We start from the raw sequence: 27043 nt of genomic DNA on the forward strand, positions 1-27043 counted from the left end.
TCAACCTGTGATGCTTGTACAATAGGGCCTTATCCAAACGTGTGGTACAAATCTTCACTGACTGAGCCATTTCTTTTAAAATCAGAAAACAGAGGGTAGGCAAGTTCTGTAACAGTCTTATAAGCATGGTGCATTTTGAGAGAGATTTATTAGTACCGTATACAACTTAGGTTTAAAAACTTTTCTGAGCTGTAACACTGAATCAAAGTTGACAATCAGACAGTGCTGATCAAAAACAGATACAGATCAAAAATGGTAAAACCCGAAGGAAAAATAAAATATCCAGAAGTTAATATTCACAGAGCGACTATTAAATAGAAAAATACAAAAACACAAACCACAAATAAAAACCACCAGAGGGAAAAACTGTACAACAGAGAAAAAAGAAGAGTGAATAAAGCTATTAAATATTATTTTTGTGGGTGAGACTGATAAGGCTGCTCTTACAATTTTGCAGATAATGGAACCTCCTCTGGACATCTGATTGATTTTGTGTTTAGAAAGCAGTTCTTAATTATTAAAGACGAGCACATGCTTGCATTTTGGTAATGCCTACCATTTTGTGGATGGACTTCCTGAGGAGAAAGATGGAATGAGTCCCAAACATTTCACAAATGGCAAATTCATAAATGAATGTGTACCCTGCACTGCACCACAGCACCATTAGAGGTCCACAGTGTAAATATAAAGTGCACAAGGAATAAGGAGATTTGATTGATGTGGTTTTGCAGGCGACTGAAACTGTGTGTGTACTGACGAACACGGTAAATTTACAAGCCAACAGGCAGAAACGTGTGCGTGTGAATTCATTTAAAGATAGGCATGCCACGCCATCTTAATTCCTCAGCCTGACAGCCAATCAGGAACCACCGCTGCATTTGTCCAGATGGTGGTAGCAAAACTGAATACGTGCGGGATGGGTTTAGCCTATTTTCCCCTGTTTTTAATCCTGCAGTTTATCCTGGGGCTGTTGTACTCTGCTACTACTGGGATGAGATGATCTTAAAAATGAACCGCTGGAGGTGAAGGTGTGAGAAAAATAGTTTTATTATGTGTGTGAGCGTGTGTGCCTGTGCCTCTGTGCGTGCATGCCCTTTCATGGTTTTCATGGAGAGGGGAATAGAAACATTTTTTTTTGCCACCAGGGGCTGCTGCTGTGATGGAAATGGGACAAAAAAAATTCTTTTTATATTAGCACATTCTTATCAGTTGAGGTTAAAAGTCCAAATGTATGATCTGATAGAGGTTATGGCAGGAACACCTTAACCTCAGGCCTTACAATGCCAGTACTTTGAGGCAATTAAACAACACAAAAACAACAGTGGCACTGTTGTAAGTATTAAATGACGGCAGTGCCACTGAAATCTGAATACTCTAGGTTACAGGAGGCCATTTAGTCTGTGTCTAAGCAAAACCAAACAAAATATTATCTGAGATCTTTTTAGAACTGCTGTGTGGCTACACAGCTAATTCAAAAAACTGAGCAGAATATAAGTGGTTTATGTGATGCATAAAGTGCTGTACTTGCCCCATAAACAAATGAAACCTTATCTGTGGTACTGTTCAACATGACCGACAACCTGTAACAAGACCATATTGACCATACTGCCATTGACCTACGCATTATACACATCTTTGCAAAGTGTCAGTTTTTCTATGCTGGTGGCAAGAAATACCAGCACGCTTCAATCAGTTTCAGTAATGTTTAAAATAAAAAATAGACTGACTTAAGCACTGCAGATATAAACACACAGTCATCGTATGGACTAAGGCATTCATGAGAAACACAGATCCTCCTCCTTTTAAACAAGAACATCTGATGCACAGCAACTGGGCTTCCATTACATTTCAGAGCACAAATCAGTCTTGCCATTCAGCCAGAAAAGTGGTGTAGGGGGAAGTGGTCTGGAGGGTGTGACCAATCACATTAGGCTGGCTTGGAGTGGGTGGGGGTGTGCATGGGTCAGAATACAAGTTACACCTCCAGATCTTCTCTTACCCCAAGTGAGTCCAGCCTGTCCATCAGAATGTTCTGTCCAGTTGGGTTACGAGACTGACCCCCCCCCCCCCAGTGGGCGGAGCAACAGTAAGCAGGCTTTGGAGCACTACAATCCTTTTGCACGACAGCTGTTCAAGTGCCATCACACAGCCATCTTGATTTAAGGAGATGCAAGGGTGCTGGTGTCTGTTCAGGAACTCCACCTACAGATTCAGTTATTTGTGTGGTGTGATGCCTTCTGCGTTCGAGGATGCCACTAACAGTAATAGAGCAGCAAGTGCTCCACCTTGTGGGGATTTGATGTAAAGGCCACATTAAAGTTGACAAAAACATATTCAGTAGTACAGTACTTTCAATTAGAGGCATCACAGATGCTAATATAAGTATAAAATGGAAACACAGTTGTAAACTGCCTGACATTTAAAAAAGGGTGGTCCTGTTGTTGCAATCTGTGCCTGGTCCACAGGCACTTCCAAGTTTTTAAGAGCCCAATGGCACTTTGTTTGTGGTAAAAGTCTTGTCACTCTTGTAAAACCTTTTTAGTGCTCAAAACCTTCACGGCCACTACATCAACAGACAAGAGAGGAAACATGTTAAAAAAAACACAAAAGAATAAATAAACTAGAATCCCTTTTCCAAGTCTGGAAAAACAAGTTAAAAATGATTTTAAAAAATGTCACTCCAGTCAAGCTGGAACCAGCCTGTTGTTCTCCATATATCCAGTAGGGACAGTCATTGGCAGGGGTCCTGCAGGCAGTTGCTGCAGTAGGAAAAGGCATCTTGCACACTGCCCGAAACTTTAGTTTCTGCTGCAACTCTCTTCATAGGTGGGAGGGGGTTCTACAACAAAGAAAAAGAAAGAGAACGTCAGACAGGAATTAGACCAAAGATAGTTTGACATTCCTCATCATGGTACCTGATATGGAAGCGTGTGGAATGTTCTAGAACCCTAATGTACAGAATAGAATCACTCTGCAAAGCCTCAAAAAACGGCAAGCGACCTTTCCCTTTAGTGTTACAATAATGAAAAGTTGAGACTGGTCAGAGACGCATCTCTGTCTGTCTGAGCTGTAGTGGTCTGGCAATGCACTGGGTGAGTAAAGCGCCTCAATTCGCCATCATTAACGCTGACACCAATATTAGCTTCTCAATATCTATGCTTATCTTTACACTTGTTGTCAACATTTTGCTGTAAGTCAACGTTGCCCTGTTTAGTGGGCCAGAAAATTTGCACCATGGAAACACTGACCATGCGGGTACTCCTGCGAGCTGTACCCGGGGGGCAAGACGAGCGGACAGGAGGTCGGGACGGGGGTGGCGCTCCCCTCGAAGAAGAAGGGGATGGTCGACCCCGTGGAGATGGAGAACTGGGGTCCTGCGGGGGCCAGAACGCTGAGGCGGCTCGGGGTCAGGGTGGGGCCGCTGGGGGAGGCGGAGGCCCGCCAGGCCGAGGGGTCCTGCTGCGAGTGGCTCTTGGTGGAAATGACCTCGCGGGCCCCGCCCCCCGCCTGCCCCGGACTCTCCTCCGCCGGGGGGGCGCTGGGGGTCAAGGAGCTCGTGCTGGCCCGGGGGGAGGGTCGCGGAGAGGGACGGGGGGGCACCCGGGGCGCCGTGCTGGGTGGTGTCGGGCGGGACGGGGTCCGGGACGGGGTCCTGGGGATGGTGGGGTCGAATGGCACGTTCCCGATGAAGATGGGCAGAATCACCAACACGTCAGGAGACTTCAGGGACACCTGCACAACAGCACAGGCTCACACTCACACAGGGGGTTTGAGAGAGCTTGAGCTCCTTCAATGCATTCCACACAACACTTTGAACAGTGTGTACAAAAATGTATTTCATCCCAATACAGAATTATGAATTTAATTTTAAGTCAGTTAGAAAAGGAGAGAGCCAGACAGGCACAGAAATTTTCAAACTGTGAACTGACGTTCTTTCACACACTTTCATGGGAGCTTTGACTGAGCTGGGCTGACAGTGAAATGTCCGCCCTCACTTTACCCTCCCCAACTAGCACCTAAGAAACACTGCTTCTGTGCAGCAGAAATATGTCTCCCATTGGGCAGAAAAGGAACTGCAAGATAGGAACCGAAATATCTGAACCAATGAAAAACCGGACACCTCTTACGGTGCCAGATGGCAGCTGAAAGGAAGTTCTAATGCAGTTCTCCCCATTTGGTCTATATGAATGGATCATGAACCATTCAGAAACACACAGAACATTACGCTTCTATGGTAGCTCTTTCTGTACATGCTTGGATGCCTCCGACCGTTTCTTCCCCAGGAAGTTATCTGAGCGTAACCACGGGAAAAAAATGCCCACCTTCAGGAAGTAGTCTATGGAGATGAGGCTGCAGCCGGCGAGGCCGGACTGGGGCAGCGAAGGCACGATGATCTGCTCCTTCCACTCGGCGCGCTTGCCTCCCTTCACCCCCGCGCCCTCCACCTCCGCGATCGTCCGGAAGTCGCAGGCCACGCTCTTCGTCTTGTACGTCACTTTCTACCCGCGGGCGTTCCCGGAATCGGACGGAGCGAAGAGAGGAAGCGGTCGACCAGAACAGAGAGATGCACCAAGACAAGACTGATTGACACGATTATATTCTTTCTTCCTTACGTTTATTTACATATTTCAGCATTTACAAAAATAGAAGAAAAACACCCCAAACGTACACACAATTCACAGATTCAAATACCCTGTACAGGTAAATATGGAATACATAGTAAAACGTATGTGCCGTATGTAACACATTCAAATAAGTGGGTCCTGTACAGGGATATTAACCAGAACAAACTTATACATAGAAAAACAAAAGACAAAGCCCAAACATGAAAAGGGGGGAAGGGGAGTGACTGTGATATTATTACGGCTTCCTTTCCCATGGGGCTCGGGCCGGACGTCCCCCCCACGCCCTTTGACCTTCCTCTGTGGCCTACCTGTACGAGGCTGGCCAGAATGCAGCTGGTTTTCTTGTCGGACTTGTTGTGGACGTCGGTGGACAGCTTGATGACCTGGCCGGGGACGTAGCCCCGCTGGTCGGTCTTGGCCTTCAGCGTGAGCGCTCCCGATTTTATCAGCAGGTACGTGAACTCCTTTGAGACTGTGGTCACGTTCGCTTTCTGGGAAGGTTAAAAAACAAAAGATAAATAAAAATAAATAATGAATTTTTTTCAGGTTCAATCCTTCCCGTCAAAGGGGTGGTATGATTATCAACCAAGGACTCAACTCCTCTAGCCTGGCACCTTGAGCACAACAAAAAACTATTATTTATGAATAATAATTCTCAAGCTTCCATCTGGTTTTGGTGTGACGATTCACATGTTTTCCTCTTATTTTCCCTTATTCCCCATTTTGGAAAGCCAATTTGCCCCTCCTATCCTGCCATAATCCTCCGTCAGTCTGCCCAGAGTGCAGTGAGTTGCCATTTTCGCTGGTGCAGGCATACTGCAGGTGCCCTGGTGACCAGTCCCCTTTATCACATGGGGGATACCCTGCAAACCGAAATCCTCTTTGCCAGGGCGGCAGTGCTGTGGCTGTGGGACTTCCAGGGGAGCATGACATCACCCCGAATACACCGGTGAGAGCTTAGCGATTAGAATGTTTAGCCCCCGTGTTGTCGTCAAGGTCAAATATGGCCCTATCCAGAGTTTAGCGACAGTGAAAACAGTTTAAAATTTAAAATTTGATTTAAAGGGGTGTCTCGTGGCGTTGCCTGTAGAACGCTGTCCACATGCTCGTTACGAGCCGCAGCATCGGCGGTTCGAGTCCGACCGCGCGACCTTTGTCGCAGGTCTCTCCCTCTCTCTTCCCCTGTTCTTCCTGTCTCCCTACACTGTCCTGTCCAATAAAGCTGAAAGAAGCCCAAAAAAATATTTTAAAAAAAAATTTGATTTAAAACGTAATTTTTCAGCATGAAATTGAAATGACTTTTCCTGGAATGACCGCACAATTAGAAAAAGTTAAACATTGCCCTTTTTTTATATTTTTATAAAAACAGTATACCTTGTCTTATGACTGTGTAGTAGGAAAACAGTTACTTGCTTATTTATTGATGAGTGACAGGTTGTTTCTACATGACAAATATTGATTTTGGGTTTTATATCCAATGAACAGGCTTTATCATATGGGGTCTGGTGAGGGTGCGCCATTTTTGACCTTGTGGACACGGGACGCATACATAATATGAAGACAACAGAAGGGTTCACTGTGCCAGTTCTGCTGATGAAGACACTGGAAGGGTCATTTATGGGGGTAGTTTGACAGAAGTACATAAACTCTCTTGGATAAAGCACAGAGCATGATATTACAGTACCACTGAATATACATATTGGATTACCATCATGTCTATGTTCTGAGCAATGAAGTGTAATTAGGGATAGGGCAGGGGGTGTGTTCACCTCAATGTCGGGCACTTCATTCAGGTTGAGGGGTTTGAGCAGGAAGAAGGCCTTCTGGACCTTGTAGTCCTTGGAGAAGCGGGGCGTGTCGATGAAAGCTTTCACTCTGTACGTGATCTTCCCATACGGTCCTTCATAAGAGGTGGGAGCTGTATCTGCAAGGACACAGCACATATATTTTAACTTCCATTCACGTGATGTCTCGGACCTCTATTCACATTATACTGTAATAATATAAGTGTTCAATTGTACATGCGTTTAAAAGTATTTTTGACATCTACAACCAATTGGCCCAACATGGTTTTCAAATTAAATCAAGTCAACAGCACATTATACATTACAGTACATTACAACAGTCTACATTAGTCAATAGTACCTCCAAACTGAACCACTCTAAGCGATTTAAGGGAATAAGTTTGCCTGTGTCTGCATGGGCTGTTTTGCCACGAACCTGAGCACAAACAGCCTGAGGGTGACTAAGGGAAAGATGGCCAGGTTAAAGATCAGCTGCGGCTGGAGACTAACAGGCTAGGCTAGCCTCAGTTAATAGGTTAGTCTAGCCTGGTTTGACTTTTAGAATCTAAACCAGACCTTGAACGTGGAACCCAAAGAAGGAGCAATTTGTCTGACAGCACGAACTGCGCCTCTAGAATTAAGGGGGCGCAGGGTGTAATCAGAGCCTATATACACTGGAGCGCAGAGGGGAGAGGGAGGGAAAAGATGGAAATATAGTGCAGTTTGAGAGGAGGGAGAGAGAGGTGAGGGTGACATGGAACAAAAGAGGAAGAAAGCAGAACAGGAGAGAGAAAGAACAGAGAGCACAGATGTAGAGGTCAGCAAGCAGAGGAGAAATGAGAGAGTGAGCAGGATAGTATTTGGAGGGATGGTCCGAGAGAAAGGAAAGAGAACCAAGCAAGAGAGTGCCGTGGCTACCTGAACAAAACGTAGCATGATCCCAGTGGATTGGGTTCAGTGATTATCCAGGGTTTCACATATCAAAAACCTCGGCCTAGAAGCTAGGCTCTACTGGAGCTAGCAAAACATGATGTGTGTGTGTGCGTGCGCATGTGTGTGTGTGTGTGTGTGTGCGCGTGTGTGTGTGTGTGCGTATGTGTGTGTGTGTGTGTGTGTGTGCGTATGTGTGTGTGTGTACGTGTGTGTGTGTGTGTGACTGTGTGTGTGTGTGTGTGAATGTACCTCCCCAGCACACAGGAATGCCGGTGGACCAGCTTGTGATCTGAAACGTGACTCATCTCACCTGGAATGAGAAACTGGAAAGGAAAGCTGTGGTCTCCAGGGGGCACTGTACCTGAGAGACAGACATACGCAGAGGTCAGTTTCATTCAAACAGCTTCACCTGTGGCCAACACCTAATTAACAAATGAGCTCTTATTACTGTTAATGGTCTCATTTCACTAGTGACCGAGCATTTATTAACAAAAGTGAAAAAAGCTGAGATTCTTGAACAGCCACTCTTCTCATAAAAGGCTGCCACAGTACATGCTCAGAGATACTGAATCTTCATACTGTGACAGCCAATGTACTGTAGGTCAGGAAAATTATTACAACAATTGCTATAGAATTATTATATTATTTCTATTAAGGTGATGTAGAGATCATATGCTGTTTAGGACATATTTAGACGATTACAGCAGTCCGATGACAGACTTCATAGAGAAGAGAGAGAATCGCTTTTCATTTCCGCGAAATAGCGCCAACATATCTTTGTCCTTCTTGTTTTTCAGTCAAACGATACCCATTGCTTGTTACCAACCGCTCGAAGCAACCATTCATAACAAACTCCCAGCAGCAGCAGAGAAAACCTGTTGAAAAAACTGCTGTCTGGTGACAAAGAGCAGGAATTCTCTTTCATAAGAATAGAATGGGAATTCCCCGCTGTGAGGACGTAGCTTCAAAGCCGAGCCTTCAGAGAGAGTCCTGTGGAACATCTCGATGGGCAGGGCACCTCTGCACTTCCTGGTTCTGGGTGCCAATATTATTGGCCGGGTGTAAACCAGGATTCCAGTGTTACAGTGACTGTAGGCCTACTCAACGCAACTCACTGCATCACTGTACGCATCAAGGACTCATAATCAATAGGAGGCCAAAGAAACCAACCAGGCCTGGCTTTCAATTCTGCAGACAGTCAGCTTTTAGATCCAGTGAAATTTAACCCACAGTGGAATGAAGAGTGTGCTGAGTCTCCTCTTTTTCAAGGCAGGTATGGCGATCGATTCAGTTACCGTGCGACCCCAGCTCGAGCCCAGGGGCCCCTCAGCAGTATGTGCAGGACTGCAGAGTTTAGCACAGGTTCTTCAGAACCATGCGCAAGGTAGAATTAATAATGGCGCTGACTAGCGGCAAAGCACAAGAACTTCTGGCAAAGCGGAGATAACTTCAAAAGGAATTATTTAAGGAAAGCGGGAAAAATGCTGTTTCAGAGGACATTTGAACAGATGGCCGCTCCGTATTTAGAATCCTAAAACATCTGCACCTTCCATACCCTTTTTCTTGGCCCTTTGATCTTATAGAAGAAAAAAGATACTAATCAGATACATCAGAAAAATGAAACTATGTCTCTTGTTCCATCTGCACGGTGTCAGTGTAGTTTGAACGACAGAACAAGTAATAGCTATGCATCAAAAAATCTACTGGGGAGACCATATGGCATAGTCAGTATGTCGACTGACTCTCAAACCATGATACAAATCCCCGTGTGATGGGTTTGTGGGTTCGATTCTCTGCCTCCTCTAGAATGATCCCACTCGGCTTCCCCCGTCTGAATAAAGTGAAAAAGTACAGCATATCTTATTAATGTATTTTTTTTATAAACAGCGAGTGGAAAATCTTTGGCCTGTATGCACAATTTTAAAACTGCAACTAAACTGAAACTAGCCCCCGGGGAGAAGCCGTTGAAGAACCCTGGTTTTTATTAACACTTTAAGGTGAAATCGCAGACATGAGATTAGAATGTTCTGAACTGAACATTCTAATGCTGATGTAACAATCGCTATTGGTCATTGAAACAATAGAATCTTAGAACACTGACAAAGAATTTTGAAAAACATACTCTTCAAAGAGTTAAGTACAGAACACAAGAAAGAAACTGACCCTTCAACTACTTCCAACTTGACACGAGTGTAAGGGACTAATTGTCACAGCAAAAAGGGACTTTTCAGACAGGAAACGAGAAGAGACTTGGAGACAAAGCAGCAGAGCATTGTACAGTCCTAAAAAACTTATATAATCCAACCAGACAGCGGCAAATAGCATTTTAAGAGGTTCTTTCCAGATAGAGAGAGACTTTGGCCAGGATCCTGCGGAACACCCTGCTCTTTGTGATAAGACACCACAGGCCCTTTAATAACTACAGTGAGTCAGCGGCTCAGTCTAATGAGTTCCTGTGGCTTCAATTGGGCATGCCCCCCCCCCCCTCCCCCCCGAATTTAACAAATTAGCTTCTATAGGTGGTATGTTTGCGTAAAAACTCAAAGAGGAGTGCCCCATCGGCAACAAAAATGAATTAAAAATAATTAATGAACCCTGGGAAAAATGTTAGCGGGACACACGATTAGCAAATGTGCATTGCATTGCATACATTACCAGAACCACTTTGAATGGCTAAATATGCATTAGCTCATGAATCTCCTACTTCTGCCTCCAGCTTATTGGTGTGAGCAATAGACCCAAAGTACCTCTGTGCCCATATCGAAACCTGACTGGGGAGGTACCGTAATAGGGGAGGGAGAAATAACTCAACACTGCATGCCGGGGATGTTCTGCAGTCGGCCAGCGAGTGGAACCAGAAAAACAAATAACCCATAATTCATAGCTCACAGAGAACAAACACTATGACCGCGAATAATCTGCAGTCACGAACAGAAGATATGAGTGAACTTTCACCACTTCATTTCACAATTTTCCATTTTCTTTTTCCCCCTTCGAAGCAGCCAGCCCTTTGTGTGAATGCTCTAAATGGATGGGTTAAGCATTAAGCTGGTGTGAACGGGGAGAGGCCAGTGCCTGTAGAGAGCGCACAGGGTGTCATAGAGCATTCAACGACGTTCTAATGCTCCCAGCTCTACGCTTGTTGTCTTGTACCTTACTGACATCTGCTTAAAAAACATTTTTTTTCTAAACTTTCTTATCCAGAGGGAGTTACAGAACTTTTGCATTTTAAGTATTTCATCTATTTATACAGCTGAAAATATACTAATCCACATTCAACAGCTAGAGATCTTGATGAGCAGCTCATCAGTATAATCAGGTGTGCCAAATTATGGAATTATGGTTGAAATGGAAACCTACAGGATGGCAGATCTCCAGGAACACGGTGTAGATCTCCAGGAACAGGGTTGAGCAGTCCCGTACCAATTCATATGCTAATTCACACTGAAACCGATAGTCGTTTCACAACAGCAGCATTTACTGCTAGTCACCCACCAGCCCAGCCCAGCCATATCCTTATCCTCCTCCTCCTCCTCTTCAGGCTTCTTCCTCTCCTGAAGGTGAATGGGGGAACAGAAACTCACCTTTATCTGCCACGGACAGCGTGCTGTTGAAGTACTGCTCCTCCACCGTCCAAACGTCATCGTTCAGCTTGTTCGACACCCCACAGGAGCCCTGGCAGCTCACTTTGATGGCTGTGGAGAGGAGGCCACAGGTCAGTGCTCGGAACGCAAACGCAAAGCAACTCCACACCAGGAGAGGGCACTGTCACACCACACCTACTGTGCCTTTTAAAAAACCAAAAAATTTGAATTCAAATACATTCAGTACAGCAAATATTCAGGAGCTCAGCAACGTGATTCAGAACTCATCTTTATTTCAGTGATGATGAATATATGAATGCTACTTGAATTTCTCAGATCCAAAAAGGTTTAAGAGTAAAGGTCACAGTATTCCTGACTGGGACATCACTTATTGTTTCATTAACAGATTTGTTAAAAAATACAACATGAATCAATTCATCAAACAATGTCAGTTTATCAAATAACGTATAGGCTAAATGTTACACAAACAGCCATTTTATTACACCAAAATCTTTTCAATTAGAAAACAGACAATACACAAGACAGCAGACCAACACACACACACTCTCACACACACACACACACACACACACACTCAAAGCAGTCTGATGAAATGTATCTCTGCATTGCTGAGACAGATTTGGAACAAATGTCTTTGAAACGTGCTTCACTTCACATTCACCTAAAAATATCCTGAAATACACATTGAAGTACTACTTTGCATTGTTTGTAAGCATCAGCACCTCAAACGTTTCACGTTCCTCAGGACACACAGACAGTCATCACATCTTTACAACGGACTCCAGCCGTCTTAACATAAAAACAATCTGCACCAGGAGCAGACAACTACAATCACGATCCACAAATAAATATTCAGCTGTAATTTTGCCAGCGTCTGCTCTGTTGTGCAGATCTGACAGGTTTGGGTTAGAAGGTTGCAGTAATCACACAGGCGGATGGGGGAGGGGGGTGGGGGCTGGAATCGAAAGCTGATCGTTCGCTAACAAAGCTTCTCATCACAGCAGAATAAGCAAGAGGCGACCAGATGCGCCGAATACAAACCAAACAGGCGTCGGCACGCCGCGCGGTGACCGCCCAGAGCAGGTTACGTAATGCGGGCTTAACGACAGCCAATCCAGAGACAGCTGCCGCTGAATCTCCGCCAGGCCGCACGCTGAAACCGCCCAGGAATCAAGGCCTCGCACTCGTTTTTGATGACAAGCAAAAACAGATACACAGCACCACGTGTACGACACGCTGGCTACGCATCATCCCATACATATTTCATTAACTTGCTAAGCTTCTGGTCAAGGAAATTAGACTTGGAAAATGTCTGCATGATTCTTAGAGACTGCATACCAGTAAAGTGTCCAGAGTTAATTCGATTCTAACAAATTTACAGTCAAATAGGGACCACGTGTACACTGTAAGAGTTAATTTAACACTGAACATTTTACTGTGTTCCTGGTCCAACCTGCACCTCTTAAATGCTACACGCCCGGATCAGGAGCACTTCTAGTGTCTTGGAGTAGCCCGATGCAGCTTGCTGGAGCGTAAATGGCAGTGTTCCCAGCAGTGGTTTGAACCTGCAACCTCCAGCTCTTTCAGCACTCCTCCCCGCTGCTGGTGATGTAACGGCCGCAGTGTTTCGGGCACTCGCTGGCGGATGCCCCCTAAGCGCGGCGAGGAGCTTGCCGCCTCCCTCCCGCACCGAGAGCTCCGGAGGAGTCGAGCGGTGGCCATAACGACGCGAGCGCCGGCTGCAAACGCGTGAGAGTTCAACCGGGCACGACGCGCGATCGAAAACAAACGCCCGTCAAACAGCTGTCAGAAGAAAAAAGGACTGAAGCTGACGACGGAGAGAAAAAGAGACGACCGCTGTGAGCGGACTTCATATTGGAAGCAGAAAACGGCATCGTTTATGTTTTGTGTTTACGAAGCTGTTGAGCTGCCACGATAAGAACATTATCTTTTTTCACTTCACATGAAACCATAGCAGCATATGGCCTCATGTTCGCATTGATTTTTAAGAGGAACTGAGTAACAACTGAGTAAAACTGGATCAGTTGCTGATTGGTTACGCATAAACTATCTTTACACTCTAGTTGAAACATATGCGTGGATCTACTGTACCTTCTGCCAAATCTAGCACAGGTGGATTTTTTATGTTAGCATAATACCACAAAAATCACCAATACATTTTACTGAAAAGTTAGCATTAGCAATGATTTTTGTCTTCCAAGCCTATGACCTCTGAGGAAATTACTTGTAGAGGTCCAAGTGAATTCCAAGTGATATTTATTTTACATTTTCATTGAAGAACACCAACCGAGGTGGAAATGTTTCAGGTTTCATGTGTGCTACCTTTCACCTAATGCACATTCAATTAGAGATATTTCTTTTAAGATTAAAAAAAACAGTTTTGGGGAATGTGTCTTTCAACCTAATCTAGATTCCACATCAGACATCTTTCTTAGTCAAACGACATCCATAGTAAAGTCTGCTAATGAGTCTGCTAATTAGGAAAACAAAACAGATTCCGGTTGACCTAAAACGTATTCAGTCCACAGCAGAAATGGAAGCTCTTTCCCTCCACTGTTTCCTGCTCCCCGATGGCTCAGTCTGAGCTCATCCAATCAGCTGCATTTTTAGACAAATTCATCAAAACTTCCTGCTTCCATAAACATAACATTCACATTTTCTCAATGTGGTGTAGTCCAGAACTATTGCATTGATCCCACCCCTAGCATCCCATAATCTGACCAGCTACAGACCGGCTGCTTCTCTCATAGGCTGAGGGACCAGCCATTCAGAATTTATCTAGACATGCCCAGGACATGTCAGGACATATCCAGCCCATGTCTGAGACTGAATCGAATCACAACATGGGTTTTCTACACAACAACAGCTGTATGTAGGACAATAGAAAAACACAAAAAATCCTCAAACCAATTCAAAGGACTATGGTACAGTACATAAATTCAATGAGTAGGAACACACCCAATACTGAAATTCCAAAACAAACAGGGAGGTGGCCATACAAGATCTTACGTCATCCAACATGACTCAGAAGTAGGCTATATCAGGAGACTGTTGTTTACTATCATACAGTATGTACGGTATGGCCCATAAGTCATTATTACGCTGACAATAGTGACCAAGCAAAATGCTACTCTTGGAGAAGGCTGATGAGACAGCACCACAGCCAGACAGTGACTCCTACAATTCAGACTGGAGTTGCCAGATTGGGGGACTGCCACAAATACAGGTTTTATAGGGAGGTTTCAGTTGGGGGATTTTGAAAAGAGGTAGAGGAAATAGTTGACTGAAAGTGGAGACTTCTATAGGATATTTAGAGAAGTAAAATACATTCAGACCCAGCTAATGTTGTATACTTCCTCTGCCCAACACCGTGCCCTGCCCTGCCACATACCGATAAGATCCAGCTCACTTCCTTTCACTGACTGAGACAACATGTCATTACAATACCTCAGAAACACAGGCCCTGCTTTAAATCAACATCTCTCTCCAATGTACAGCCGTTGAACAGAACTTCCATTCACAATGTAGTGAGATTTTTTTTCTTTATTATTCCTGACCTTACCAAACTGTGTATGTGAAGAAAAAACAATAGCATTTACATCCAAAAGAAAGTTAAGGACAAAAAAAAATGCTGGCTGAATTCAGAATCTGTGATAGGTGACAGCTTTTAACGCCCTTTCAACAATATCTACAAGTGTCATTCACCAAAATTAAGTTTAGCACCACTGAACTTGAAAAGTAACTATAGAGACATAGACATGTATGCTATCAATATTTGTTGGGTTATGGAGAGTTTTTGCTGTTCTTTGGAACTGAGCAGCAGAGTACTGGGTAAATGTTCCAGAGAACAATGACGTGGGAGTGGACTGCGAAGGCTGGGTTTTCTAGTTGATCCCAAAGGCTCATAAAAGGCTTTCACTTAACCGGTTCTCCCTGAAAGCGGCAGGGCCGTATCACGTACACGGACGCAGATGTTCCATCTGACATTCCTGCATGATGATGGGAATATCAAAGTAACTCAGGCCTTGCTCGATAGGCTGGCAACCTACTGCTCTAGAAACCTCTAGATGAGAAAATGCAGGGAACACAGAAACCGCCCAGAAAGAAGCTTTAGCAAACCAGCTTGACTAAGAGCTGTGCTTCAGCATGAACAGATTAAAAAACTGTGCTCTAGAAAGCCTCAACATCTTTGAGGATTATGTGTAAAACTAATAAAGAAGAGAAAAAATAAAGAAAAAAAAACACACACACACATAAAATCTCCCCGGTAACAATGGGCTGCACTGCAACGCTGGCTAGCCAATCAGAGAACAGACTTACCAAATGCACAGGAATCTGACCTCTGTGACATCAGAACAATGCAGCATGTGGGTAAAAACGACTGAGCAGAAATTTCATTCCTAATTATAGGCTACTTCATTGTTTCCTGCTGCACAGAGAACGGAAGCATTTCAGCTCGATAAAAATGCACAGGAAGTTTCATTATGGTCTCATTTCTTAAGAGAGAGTAAAAAAACATTATTCCACCAGGTACAGATATGAGTTAGCAGAGATACTCAAACAGTCTAACGACTGTTTTATACAGTATATTGGAGATTAATTTAAACTAGGTCAGCAGAACTGACTGAAAAACTAACAAAGAGGAAGAATACTTCACAATGTGTATATCCAATATTTATACACATGTACATTGACACACAGTCAAATGTGCATTTGCACACAGAAACAAGCACACACCCCAGCACACTGACGGAATCGTCAACTGGTTTATCAGTGGGTGTGACTGTGCTGTGTTTCCTCCAATCGTTTCACAGCTGCTGACCCTCTGACCTCATGTCAAATGCTTTCCAGGCATTCTCAACTCCATTTCTCCTTCTCCAGAGGTTTTCTGAGGTTTCCTGTTTTCTTCCCTGGATTGAATTAAAGCCAATTGATGAAATTGGAATGGAGTGATTGTTTTCTATAAAACTTATACTACAAATTTGTTGTTACTAAGAGAAATAATGTAAAGTCAAAGCGCATGACTATATTCAATGAAAATAGGCTCATTGCTATGGAGAGCTGGAATGTTTAAGCCTTATGAGCCATGCTTTTTAAAAATCTATTTTAATTTATTGCCATCTGAGAACAGGACTGGCTATGCCTTTACCTCTATTGTAGCCAATAACCCCAGATGCTGTACTAGCTCTCTTCACTCACGCCTTTTCTGACTAGGTATGAGTTCACTGTTCATTGTTTGGTTCACTTCACAAGGTGGGCGGAGCACACAAGCACAGACGGATTCAGCTCACAGCTGTTCAGTACCAGTATCTGTCACGACAGCGTGCGTGTGCCTGTGTGTGTATGTGGGTGGGTGGGGGGATTGGGGAGAAGGGGGCAGTGTCTTCATGTCACATGGACAGCCGGAGGGAGACCTCAGTCTTTTAGTCTGAGTTTCAGTCAGTCAGCACTGCTATCTGATCCCCCCCCCCACCCCACCCCGTTCCCTGTCCCCACCCCCAATCCCGTTCCTGGTCCCCACCCCGAACTCAGTTCCCTGTCCCCACCCTATCCAACTGACCTGGAAACAAAGAGCTCGTCTCGGTCCCAATTCCTTATACTGCCAATTGTTCAGACCCATATTATTATAAAGATGCAGGACTTAAAAACTAAAAAATTCTACATGAAAACTACAAAAACTGAGTGATTCATAGAAAGATAATGTACACTTATGTTTGGAAACATCATGTAACTTGTTAAATGAAAATGAACAGATTTATTTCATTTAACCTAATTACAGAAATAAATGCAACATCAAGTGTTGGTGTGGATGGGATAAAATGTACTGGAAAAGTATGTCAAGAAACAGCTGAAAACATTTGCTGTGAGTTTTACAGGAATAATTTAATGCCTCTGTCTGTAAACACTAAATGATTAAAAGAACTGCACTCCCAATATAAAATACCAGCTGATTTGCTGGTCTATAAAAAATACTATTTAACCCACCTAAAGCATCTGGAAAGAAGCAAAGACCTCAACATTGACAGGAAAACAGAACCTGGAAATCGATCTCGAACACAAGCCCTAACAACAAATGTAACAACATCATGTTCCTTAGGGAGGAGCTGCAAAGAATCCTCCGAGCGCACATCTCATATGAGAAACCAGCTCCACGACATTCCACCACAGTTTAGCACGAACATAAAAAAATAATAATTCCCCCACTGTTTAAGCAGCTTAGGCAGGGTAACACCACATTACAGAACACCGCTCCTGGAACTCACACAACAGGACCTGCGCCACTGGCCGGGTTGCCAGATGTCTGGGAATTTATTCCCCCAAAATATTCTTCAAAATCCCCCCCTAACATGCGCCTCCCCTTACAAAATCCCCCTAAATCTTCCCCATGCCGTCTTATTCTGCCCTTAAATTTTACCCAAGAATTTCCAGGCTGCTACATGTTTCCTTGACCAGTCTGGCAACCCTGGTGTTAGCCGAACCTGGGGGAGGGGTTATCACGTGGAACCCTTGCAGCTAAGGCCATGTGTGGCTGAATATTTATGTGGGATGGGGGGTACATCTCAATGTACTGAAATAATTACACAACAGTGACGTGCACCATGCCATTTCAGATTCGAGTGGCAAAATGAATTTGTCTCGAATCAATGACCTGCAGAGGTTAGGACCCTCTGCCAGAAATTACACAGGTAATCTTGTCTGCTGTTCTGCACTAGTACATGAACACAAATGGTATTCGTGCAATTAGAGTGGACCCAATGAAAAATGAATGGGAAGTCTACTGACTGCTCCAAGAGATCCGGTTTACACTGGTAACTGGATTCTCCTGATGTTGTGAAGAGAGAACCAGCAGGCCCACGTGGTTGCTGCAAAGTGTCCTGAGAATGCGAGTATGAGGAGCATTCACAGCGGAGAGGGAGGGAGACGCTGCGAAGCCAGCAACAGCGACGGAAGCAGTAAACTGTGAGGACCCTTCGTAGTGAGCAGGCATGCCATGCTTCACATAGCTGACTCGGGCTCATCTCCGGTAGCTGTTTAGCACTGTTAGCACAAGGTCACATGTAAGGATCATGGCTGGGTGATTCTTCCATCCCTGGCTCAAATCCAAGGACGTGGCTATGAAATACACATACTTCCAGGGTGGAAATATCACTGAGCACACATCCGTCCCATGAGAAAATGCAATCAGCAGGTGAGCTCAATCCCCAGCTCTTTTACCTGAAGGGTCTACCCAGCAGGGCTCATTGCACAGTTTCACGAGCCAACATTTCAAGGAGGCCTCAAAACCACATAATTTATTATACGACTGTGATACAGAGATGCAGTGATAGGTCCTGTCCAAAAACCAGCTTTTGTTTCCTTCGAGACCTTGCGCCCTGTTACTGAACAGGAAAGTACAGTATGAAATACATAGTGAGATTCCTTGTGTATTACAATGCAGACACAAGCTAATCCATTGCATGGCACGCCTGCACTACTCTGGTATGCTACTGGCCATCCTGCCTTTAATCTGGACATGGAGACCCACATTGGCCAGCCCAGGCCTTTGTATCAATACCAAATTCTCAACCTCACTCACCCAACCAACCACTCCCCACCCAACCTCGCACAGCCGTCCACTCCTGGCCAAGGTCAGGTCAGGTCAGGCTAGTGTTGACGCAGTGAGAGGAAGTGTGAGGCTCGTTCAGTTTTATCAGTAGACCCGTCAGCCAGCCACCTCTGAACAGCCCCGCTGACCTGGTCACCTCACACAGGTAACACACACCAGACACAGCCCAAACACCTTACAGGACAGGCTCGTATCACAACACAAAAAACGTGGACGCCGAGACAAAACAAGTCATGTGATACCCGCTCCGAACGCATCTGTCCGGTGCTGCGTTCGCAGCTCGACTGCAGTCACTGCGGCCACTGGAGCGGAGAGAGACAGCGCATGGCAGATAGAGATCTGGGCAGAGTGAAATGTAATGCCTTCTTATTGTCTCGGGTTTCACACGGACCAAATTCTCGCTGAGTGACTGAACACGGTGCGTTTCCTCGCCGTGACGTCAGGGTGCACCCTGGGAAGGTTCTAGCAGAGCGGGAGGCGCCGGCCGCGGTACGGCCCGATACGCGGCGCACTCTCAGCGGGCTCCGTCTGAAGCTCTCGGCGGCACTTGGCAACGACGGTTTCAGACATTCTTTCAAACCCGGCAAACATTTGAAAAAAAAAAACAACAAAAAAAACTCCTTACTGCTGGAATGTCAAACCTCCCTCGTGCACTAAAAACAGAAAAAAAGAAGAAAAAAAAAAAAACATTTCACACTCATCCAGACAGGACAGAGGAAAGCTTTGTGCTCACAAATGATGGAGAAAACGCAGTCAGGCAACTGTGATTAAAAATCAAGGTGCAAGGATAAGGAAGTGAAACTAATCACACGATTCATAGGGAGTGTATTAAAAAGAAAAACACGAACAGAACAGGGTGGGGCATGCTGTGGTTTAACAATCCTCAACGTACCCTGTACAGAAATGCTTCATGAAATCAGGCAATTCATGTTTATCATCAGCTGAAAATGTAGTTACATCGTTTTGCTACTTCAGAGCAAAAGTGAATAGATATAAACGTGTGAAGTTATTATACAAAGTGTGGGCCAGCTACATGTTTTCAGAGACTCAATGATCAGTGCTACTGTTTTCCTATGAGTTTGGCTGATTGCGAACCTGACACCTTAACTGCTATGCCACAGCACCGCCTAAAGGGGGTGCAATAAAGCCAAGCTCCCTTGGCTGCATTGAGGCCTTAATGAGGGCTGTTACTAAGTGGGTGTCAGTCAAGGAAGTAACACACACACACACACAAGGGCAGTAGCATACTCTGATGGAGCTCCTCCCCTCCAATCTCACGTTCTCAAAAGTGAAAAGGAAACAGAGGACAAGAATAGCTCAATATTTCCCATAAACCAGGGCATGTGGGTGAGAGGAGAAATCGAATTAAGCGTCATAAAGCACAGTAAGAACTCGCCCCGCCACCCCCACCCAGCTTTCACACAGCATTTTTATGTGTGCGCCAAACCAGGGCTGCCCGCCGTACTCCGCATCCTCAGCGAAACAGCAACAGCGCTGGTGAAACCATGACGAAAAGGATGTTCGCTGATGCGAGGCCACGTCCAGGTTCTCATCTTCCGCTGGTGGAAAGTTTGCGAGAAAAAATTACTAGCAATAAAATACTGCCCTTTGGCTGGCTTTCTACATGACCTCTTGCGTGAACTTAATGCTCGGTTTTATTGCTTTAACAAAAGAGGCAGTGTACAGTGATGTTCCGCTGGGTGATTGGCTCATGTAACTCCGGCTGTCCCAAAAAGAGAAACTGACTAAGGTGTTGGGAACTGGACCGCAGTAAGCGAGTATCAGGTGTCTTCCCTGAGCTATCTTTAGTCTGACCCACTGAGCAAATGCCAAGACACGTGACAGATGAGCGTGAAGTTAGCCTGCTTCGTCCTCAACCCCAGCATGACCTCCCCCTTTCAGTTTTTTTAAAATTCGGTCTTCTCTCTCTCCCCGCACCCCTTTTAAGTTTAACGTTTGGTATGAATGGTACTCATTTACGTTTAGCCTAAAGCTCATTTGTTTAGCAGAAAGCAGTTATCCGGTGTGACTTGCACTACATTCTTGAGTACGACCCATTTACATGGCTGGATGTTATACTGAGGTAATTTAAGTTGCTTAAGGTCCTTCCTCAAGGACACAATGGTAGCATCCCAGCTGGGAGCTTGAGCTACATAAACCCAAATCCATAGTCTAGTTCGTTAGGTCAACACTTCAGACTGCAGTCTGTTTTGCTATTTCCGGCTGTTTTGCTTTGCCCTTTCGAGCATCTACGTTCTCGTGCGTTGTGTAAGCCACTTCCTTATTACTACTCTAGCTGCGCTCGTCTTTCCCTTTCAGACACCTGCAGACCTCAAGGCCCTGTAATCACAGCACCGAATGTGAGCAATCATCACAAAGACTAACCGCCGAACAGGAACAGGAAGGTACGGGAAGCCGTGGGAACACAAACCCTGAGTGCCACCAGCTTTAATCTACACGAGCCCACATGCAAACAAGCAAACATAAAAAAAAGTCAAAGAAACACAGGGGCCTATGACTAAAACACAGATGCCGTTTCATCTGCCTCTCTGAGCTAACGCAGCTACGTGTACTGGGGCTCACGCTAACATTTGCATGGGGTTCAGAGCTTTGATTTACAGGGCGATGGGGGGTGGGAGGTGACTGTTGACAAGCGACGTTCGACAGGTGTCCCGGCCAGTTCTTCTGCACAGAAGCCGGTGGAGTAGATGGCTTAAGAAGAGCGGCCAAAGCGGCGAGCTGGCGGATCTGACCGCGGCTCCACCTGTAGGAGCGGCAGGCCCAGGCCACCGGTCATGCCGTGTCTTGTGGCCAAGTGAGCCTGCATCCCCATTCGCTGGTTAAATTTGACAACTCAATCCCAACAGACACAAAGGCACCAGAACTGTGAAAAGAGGTTTGGAGCTGAACAGATACAGATAAATTAGTGGAGACTGTGTAAGTATATCCTAGCAATGACTTGCTAACACGCAATAGTTCAGTGACAGCATAAAGAGCCATGGAGAAACTAGCAGGGGCATAGCTATGCTAACCTACCACATTGTTTGGCCACCAGGCAAGTGCAGGCATAGCAGCTGTCCCAGTGTCCCACAGTATCCAAAACCATCAGCCCAAAAAAACCTTAACAACTTCTCCAGGGCTCTACAGTGCTCCCATTTTAGGAGCATTTGCTCCTGAAAACCGATATGCACCAACTGGAGAAATAATTTAGGAGCACAGAAGCTAATTGGGATGCATCAGTGTGTTCCTAAATGTTTCAGCTGAGGAGCACATGAGGTCCTTGGGGAAAAAATGGCAGAGTAGAGCCCTCTTCTCTGAAACTCTCAGAGTGATGTGTAATCCTAAAAATGAGCAATTAGTTACAGTATAGGCTACAATAAGTGTGTGCAAGTGAATTGGCTAGTGTTATGCTACAGCAGTGATGTTTTTGAAGTGTGTACACACAGATAAGTAGGCCAGAGCTCACATAATAACTAGAACAAGTTGAGAATGTGATCCACATTAATAAGCAAAACACACTGAGTATGCTTAGTCATCATCCAAGCGCTTTTATCTGTGGCCACATGCAAAGATAACTGATGTACCGTACTTATCAAAAAGTCACAGGAACCATATATACCATATATAAGTACATAAAAGGATGCTTAGCTGGATGTCTGGTAAGACAGTGGGGTGGCGCAGTGCCTCCCGTGTGCATGTAAAATAAAACTGCTTGTGTCTGGCTAAGTTTTTCTGGGACCCAACAAGGGTCAAGCACTGTATATTACTGCTCCAAATCTCCAAGGCCAGATCTGCTGGATATCCCAACTGTATTTATTGAATTTATTTTATAAAAATTTTGCATCCAAATTGGTTTCAAAACTTTGATTGTTATGTCTTTTATGTTATTTAATTAATACAATGGATAAAACTGATATTTATCAATGGAAGAAGCATTTCTACTTGCATGACAAAGTTCCATAGACCAATCATAGACCAATAAGCAAATTTTGAGAGGTATAATTTATATCAAACCAGAAAAATATCTCCATTTTGTATAGCAAAGAGAAACAGCAAGCTATGAACAAGTAAATGCAATATTTTTTAGCCACATTAGAATCCAGTAATGTCTGTTGTACTCTGTAATGGTGATGATCATAGCAAGTTCTAGAACTGGATGATGACAGCACAGCTGTGTGCTTCCAGAGTCTCGGCATGCCTGTTCCACTGCCATATAAAATATAAAACATCAGAGCCGTCCTCAGGAGCGGGACAGCCCTGCATCTAAATGGACTTTCTGGTACCGAGCCCAAGCATGAACAAGGAACAAAGATTCCCCTAATGCATTACAGAATATTGAAAAGCAATAGGCCTACATTAAATTAACGAATCTATGGATCTGACAATTTGCCTGCATTTTAAAAAATGGATTGCATTTTTTTGGGGAGGGTGTTTTACAGAGTTTGGGTACGGCCCAAATGCTGCCACTAAACTTGTGTATTCTCGCTCCAGAAATGGGGTTGATGCCAGCAGGCCAAAAAAAAGAAACTTGAATATTATTTCAGCCTGGTTTGACTTACTGGCAGTCTGCCCTGAGCGTTTCAAACCGGACGTCTCACACCACAGTCAAAGGGCCCCTGGGGTGGGCCTATGATAAAAGCGCAGGCAGGGCGTTTGATTTGCCAGGCTTTGCAAGCGATGCTGTGCGTGTCTGTAACATGTGACTGAACACTTCCCCTGAGGTCACATCTCATTCCCATCACCTTAACGATTCCCTCCTGAACACTTCAAACGTACTGTACTTTGAGCTTCAGGTGGATGTCTGTCTTCCACAAACCTTCTCACGAAAAAGAGCCACGCCACACAGATTCTTCTGTTCGACAAAGAGGAAATATGCAAAACCGGTCTTGGTTGCTCCCGATGGCGTCTTTTTTTAACACCCTAGAGGTGTTTTTTTCCTCGTTGTTATGGGAATCGACCCTGCAGCGTGTGACAGGCAGCGTTCGGAATGCCGTGAGGCGGTTTAACCCCGTGGTATGCGACTGGCTCCGAGGGTCACACAAACAGTGAGACAGATTGCGTTTCCCCCTCTCTAATCCCACACAAATCCATTTTGCAGCCCATTTACAAATCAATGCCTATTTTTTGCCCTTGAGGCAATATCCTGACACCACGCAATAGGTGATTATATACTAGTCGGTAAAGATAATAACAACAATAATAGTAATTAAGGCATTGTCACTGTTATGATTACTTGTTTTTGGTTAGACAATTTGAACTCTGCCAATGGAAATTTTAATCGTCTGTTTATTTATTTTTTTTTTCCGGTCAGATCTAAAATGCACCTTTTAAAAATTCAGTGTCCCTAGCTAAACCGGTCTTTGGCATTATAATACATTAGTTTACAATTCCCATTAAGTGTTTCACATTTCATAGGCAAAAAATCTACAATGATCTATGTATTTGAACATTGTATGGAGCGCACAAAATTGCTCAATTGACGCACATACAAATGCAGATACTGAGTTCGAAATCGTAACGAAAATGACAAACAGCCCAGAATATGATTGTCAATGCACTTTCCATATTAAACAGGAAAGCAGTTCTTCCACACTACGTCATGAGTGATTTGTCTGAACCTTTAGTGCATTATCTTGTCAAGAAGGGCATAAAGATCTGGGTGTTAGAAATACCTTCATTCAGAGGGTCAGTTTTTCCTTAAAAGGGTAGTGGGTCTTGTGTCATAGCAAAAATGGGACACACACATTCCCCTTTAAGGGTCTGCTCACACTGTTTACAACAGCAGTAACCAACACAGGTGGAAAGGTCAGAGATCAGGACCTGATAGACTGTGAAACCCACCTTGAGCGGCTATGTGCTCTAAGAATGGATCTCACAGCCTCTTGCAACTGCTTTGCCACATCACTCACCAAGGAGAAGCCACGCCATTGTGAGAAACTGCCACTTCCCATGTGAGTACTATAGTCAAGCCTAACTAACTTGCCAAGCCTAACTATACTAGTTTTTCAGCAGCAAACAGTAGAACGTAGCCTCCCATTCAGCATTATTTCACAAAATCTGAAAATATAACAAAGGTCAACTCTGACAATATCTTTTAAAGCATTGGTAAATATAATTTTCTAAAGCACCTTTGTAAAGATTCTTCTCACAAAACAAGCAGGCTATGACCCCAGTTTGAAGACCAACCTTCAAACATCACGAGAACATGCTACTTTATATCGTCTAAGAGTGAAAAACAAGTAAATGTTTTGAGTTAATGGTCATCAATTGGGCTTCAACAAACTGAGGGTACGTGCTATGAACTGTACAATCAGCGAGAACTTGTTTTGCATGAATTCACTGGCGTGAGTTTTTCGTTGTGCTCAGAGAACATACACGATTTGCGGTCAGACTGCTGCTGGCTTCGGACATCCAGGAGCCCACGTCACATTCCTCAACTTTCTCTGGCGTCGTCGAGGCACAACAGACGTGACTCATGCAATCGCCGTTGGTTGATATGTACATTACATCAGTGTATAGCTTTTGATAATTCAGCCATAAGTTGATGGGTTTCAAATGAACTGGCGAATTCCAATTCAATCCTTGCCATAGTTTAAATCGAACAAATAAAATGAAAAAAACATATACAATTTGTAGCTACTTAGCCTATTTAAAACGAACTGATTTAATTTGAAGTATTTCCACACGTGTAAGACCTTAAGAGATTCTACAACGGAGAGGCAACACACCTGTTTGAATAGGACGCGCTTAAGCTGCAGCCCAGACCCCAAAAAGCGATAAAAAAAACATGACACCGAGCAGGAACGTCGCCTACAAGATCTGATTTGTTTCTCATTTTTAGCCAACAATTGATTCTTCCGAGATTTTGCTTGGTTTTTCAGCACACTTTGGTAGGCTAATGGCGAGAGACTGGATGTCATTTTTCAAGAACAAAGAACAAAACCCCCTTTAGCAAAAAAGAACCAGAACCTCTTTAACGAGCAAAAAAATAATTTTGTCACCAATGTGAGACAGACACAATCACAAAATTTTAAACATATCATCATACAAAAGTTTAACCATCGCAAAATAAGACATGTTCGCGATGAAAACTTCAGACTACCCACTAGAATTTAACAAAGGGAAACCTATCGATGAGGTTTCCGCTACGACGCTAAAACACAAAATAGTTGATTCCTCACAAATCAGGTTATCCAATGACTGATCCGAGTTGAAATTAAACCTTAAAACAACCAGCATATCCTCAACACATCTGAACTTTGTAGGGTATCGTTGTTTTAGCGCTACGCGCATATTTTCTTATGAACTTGAATTCGGTTAAATAAGCTGTAACTTCCCTGATGTCTGGGGGGCGATGGAAAGGCTACGACGAGTATCAATACAAAGGAGGCTGTACGAAATAACGACAAAAGAACGTTCGAACTCACCTTGGCATTGCAACGATTTGGCTAGTTTTATTTTCACGGTTCCAGAAATGGACTCGCCGGGGTTATAGACCACTTTGTTGTTGGTCAAAGTGATATCGAATTCCAGGAGCTTTCCCATGTCGTCTCTCCGACACAGGCAAATCGTGCAATGACACCGGCTGCTGTATCGCCTTCCTTTCTGCTTGCTATTGCGGTCCCACCTGCGGCTCTATCGCCATCCGGACTCGGTGAGAGTGACGTCACATTGGGATTATTAGACGGGTTCCCAGTGTCTTTCTCGGCTTCTGCTACTCAGATTCTTCCCACTGAGGGGCGACTGTAAACCAGTGTTTTTTTCAGTCTGTATTTTCCGCAGGGCACGACAAGTGCTGAAACGACCTGTCGACCCTGTCACTTTATTCACTTTAAAAATTAACGCTTGATTTTTATGAAGCGAAAATGTAGGCTATATTAATGAACTCAGATCCCCTTAATAGTTTACAGTGACATAGGCCTATATAAATATGCTTGTCCGATACAAAATTGCCATCTTTGTCCCATCTTATTTTAAGTTCTACTGGCAACACGGTCTATGTCAGAAATAGGCCTGCTAACTGATTTCAGAATTGCTAATACCTAATGCCCCCCCCCCCCCCCCCCCCCCATTTCACACACACACACACACACAAAGATTTTTATTTTTAATGCGCTGTCTTTGTCCCTCATGCATGAGACCAACCAATCAAATGAGACACTGACTTGTAGCCTACTGTACATACTTCATGTAGTCTCTCAGACAAGCAGTAGCTGGTGGAATTGAAAGACACTGCCAACAGAAAGACTGCATGCCCCAACTCTTCTGTTTCCTTGGAAATCTGTGTCAGCACATAATCAGTATCAAAGTGACTGTTTCTGTGGCTCAGATAAGGGATGATGAAGAATGGAGGTGGAATATGGAATCGCGCGGTCCTTTATCACACAAGTCTACACTTAAATGACTACTTCTCCGGACTTGTTAATCCTGTGAGATGGACTGAGTCGCAGACAGCATGGAAAGCACTCC

At 44.3% G+C, this 27043-nt stretch overlaps 1 protein-coding gene across 1 annotated transcript; it reads right to left on the bottom strand.

Moving 5' to 3' along the window:
* Positions 1-129: 129 nt before the first annotated feature.
* Positions 130-26249, bottom strand: arrdc1a (arrestin domain containing 1a). Its single transcript, XM_035379837.1, has 8 exons — positions 26002-26249; positions 10927-11037; positions 7653-7703; positions 6395-6549; positions 4934-5116; positions 4323-4499; positions 3249-3732; positions 130-2839 (listed from the first exon to the last, which is right to left on the bottom strand). The coding sequence occupies exons 1-8, from the start codon at positions 26117-26119 to the stop codon at positions 2799-2801; spliced, it is 1320 nt and encodes a 439-aa protein (XP_035235728.1). The 5' UTR covers positions 26120-26249; the 3' UTR covers positions 130-2798.
* Between the last annotated feature and the right edge of the window lie 794 nt (positions 26250-27043).

The sequence above is a fragment of the Anguilla anguilla genome, chromosome 10 (genome assembly GCF_013347855.1).
Source record: "Anguilla anguilla isolate fAngAng1 chromosome 10, fAngAng1.pri, whole genome shotgun sequence".
NCBI lineage: Eukaryota > Metazoa > Chordata > Actinopteri > Anguilliformes > Anguillidae > Anguilla > Anguilla anguilla.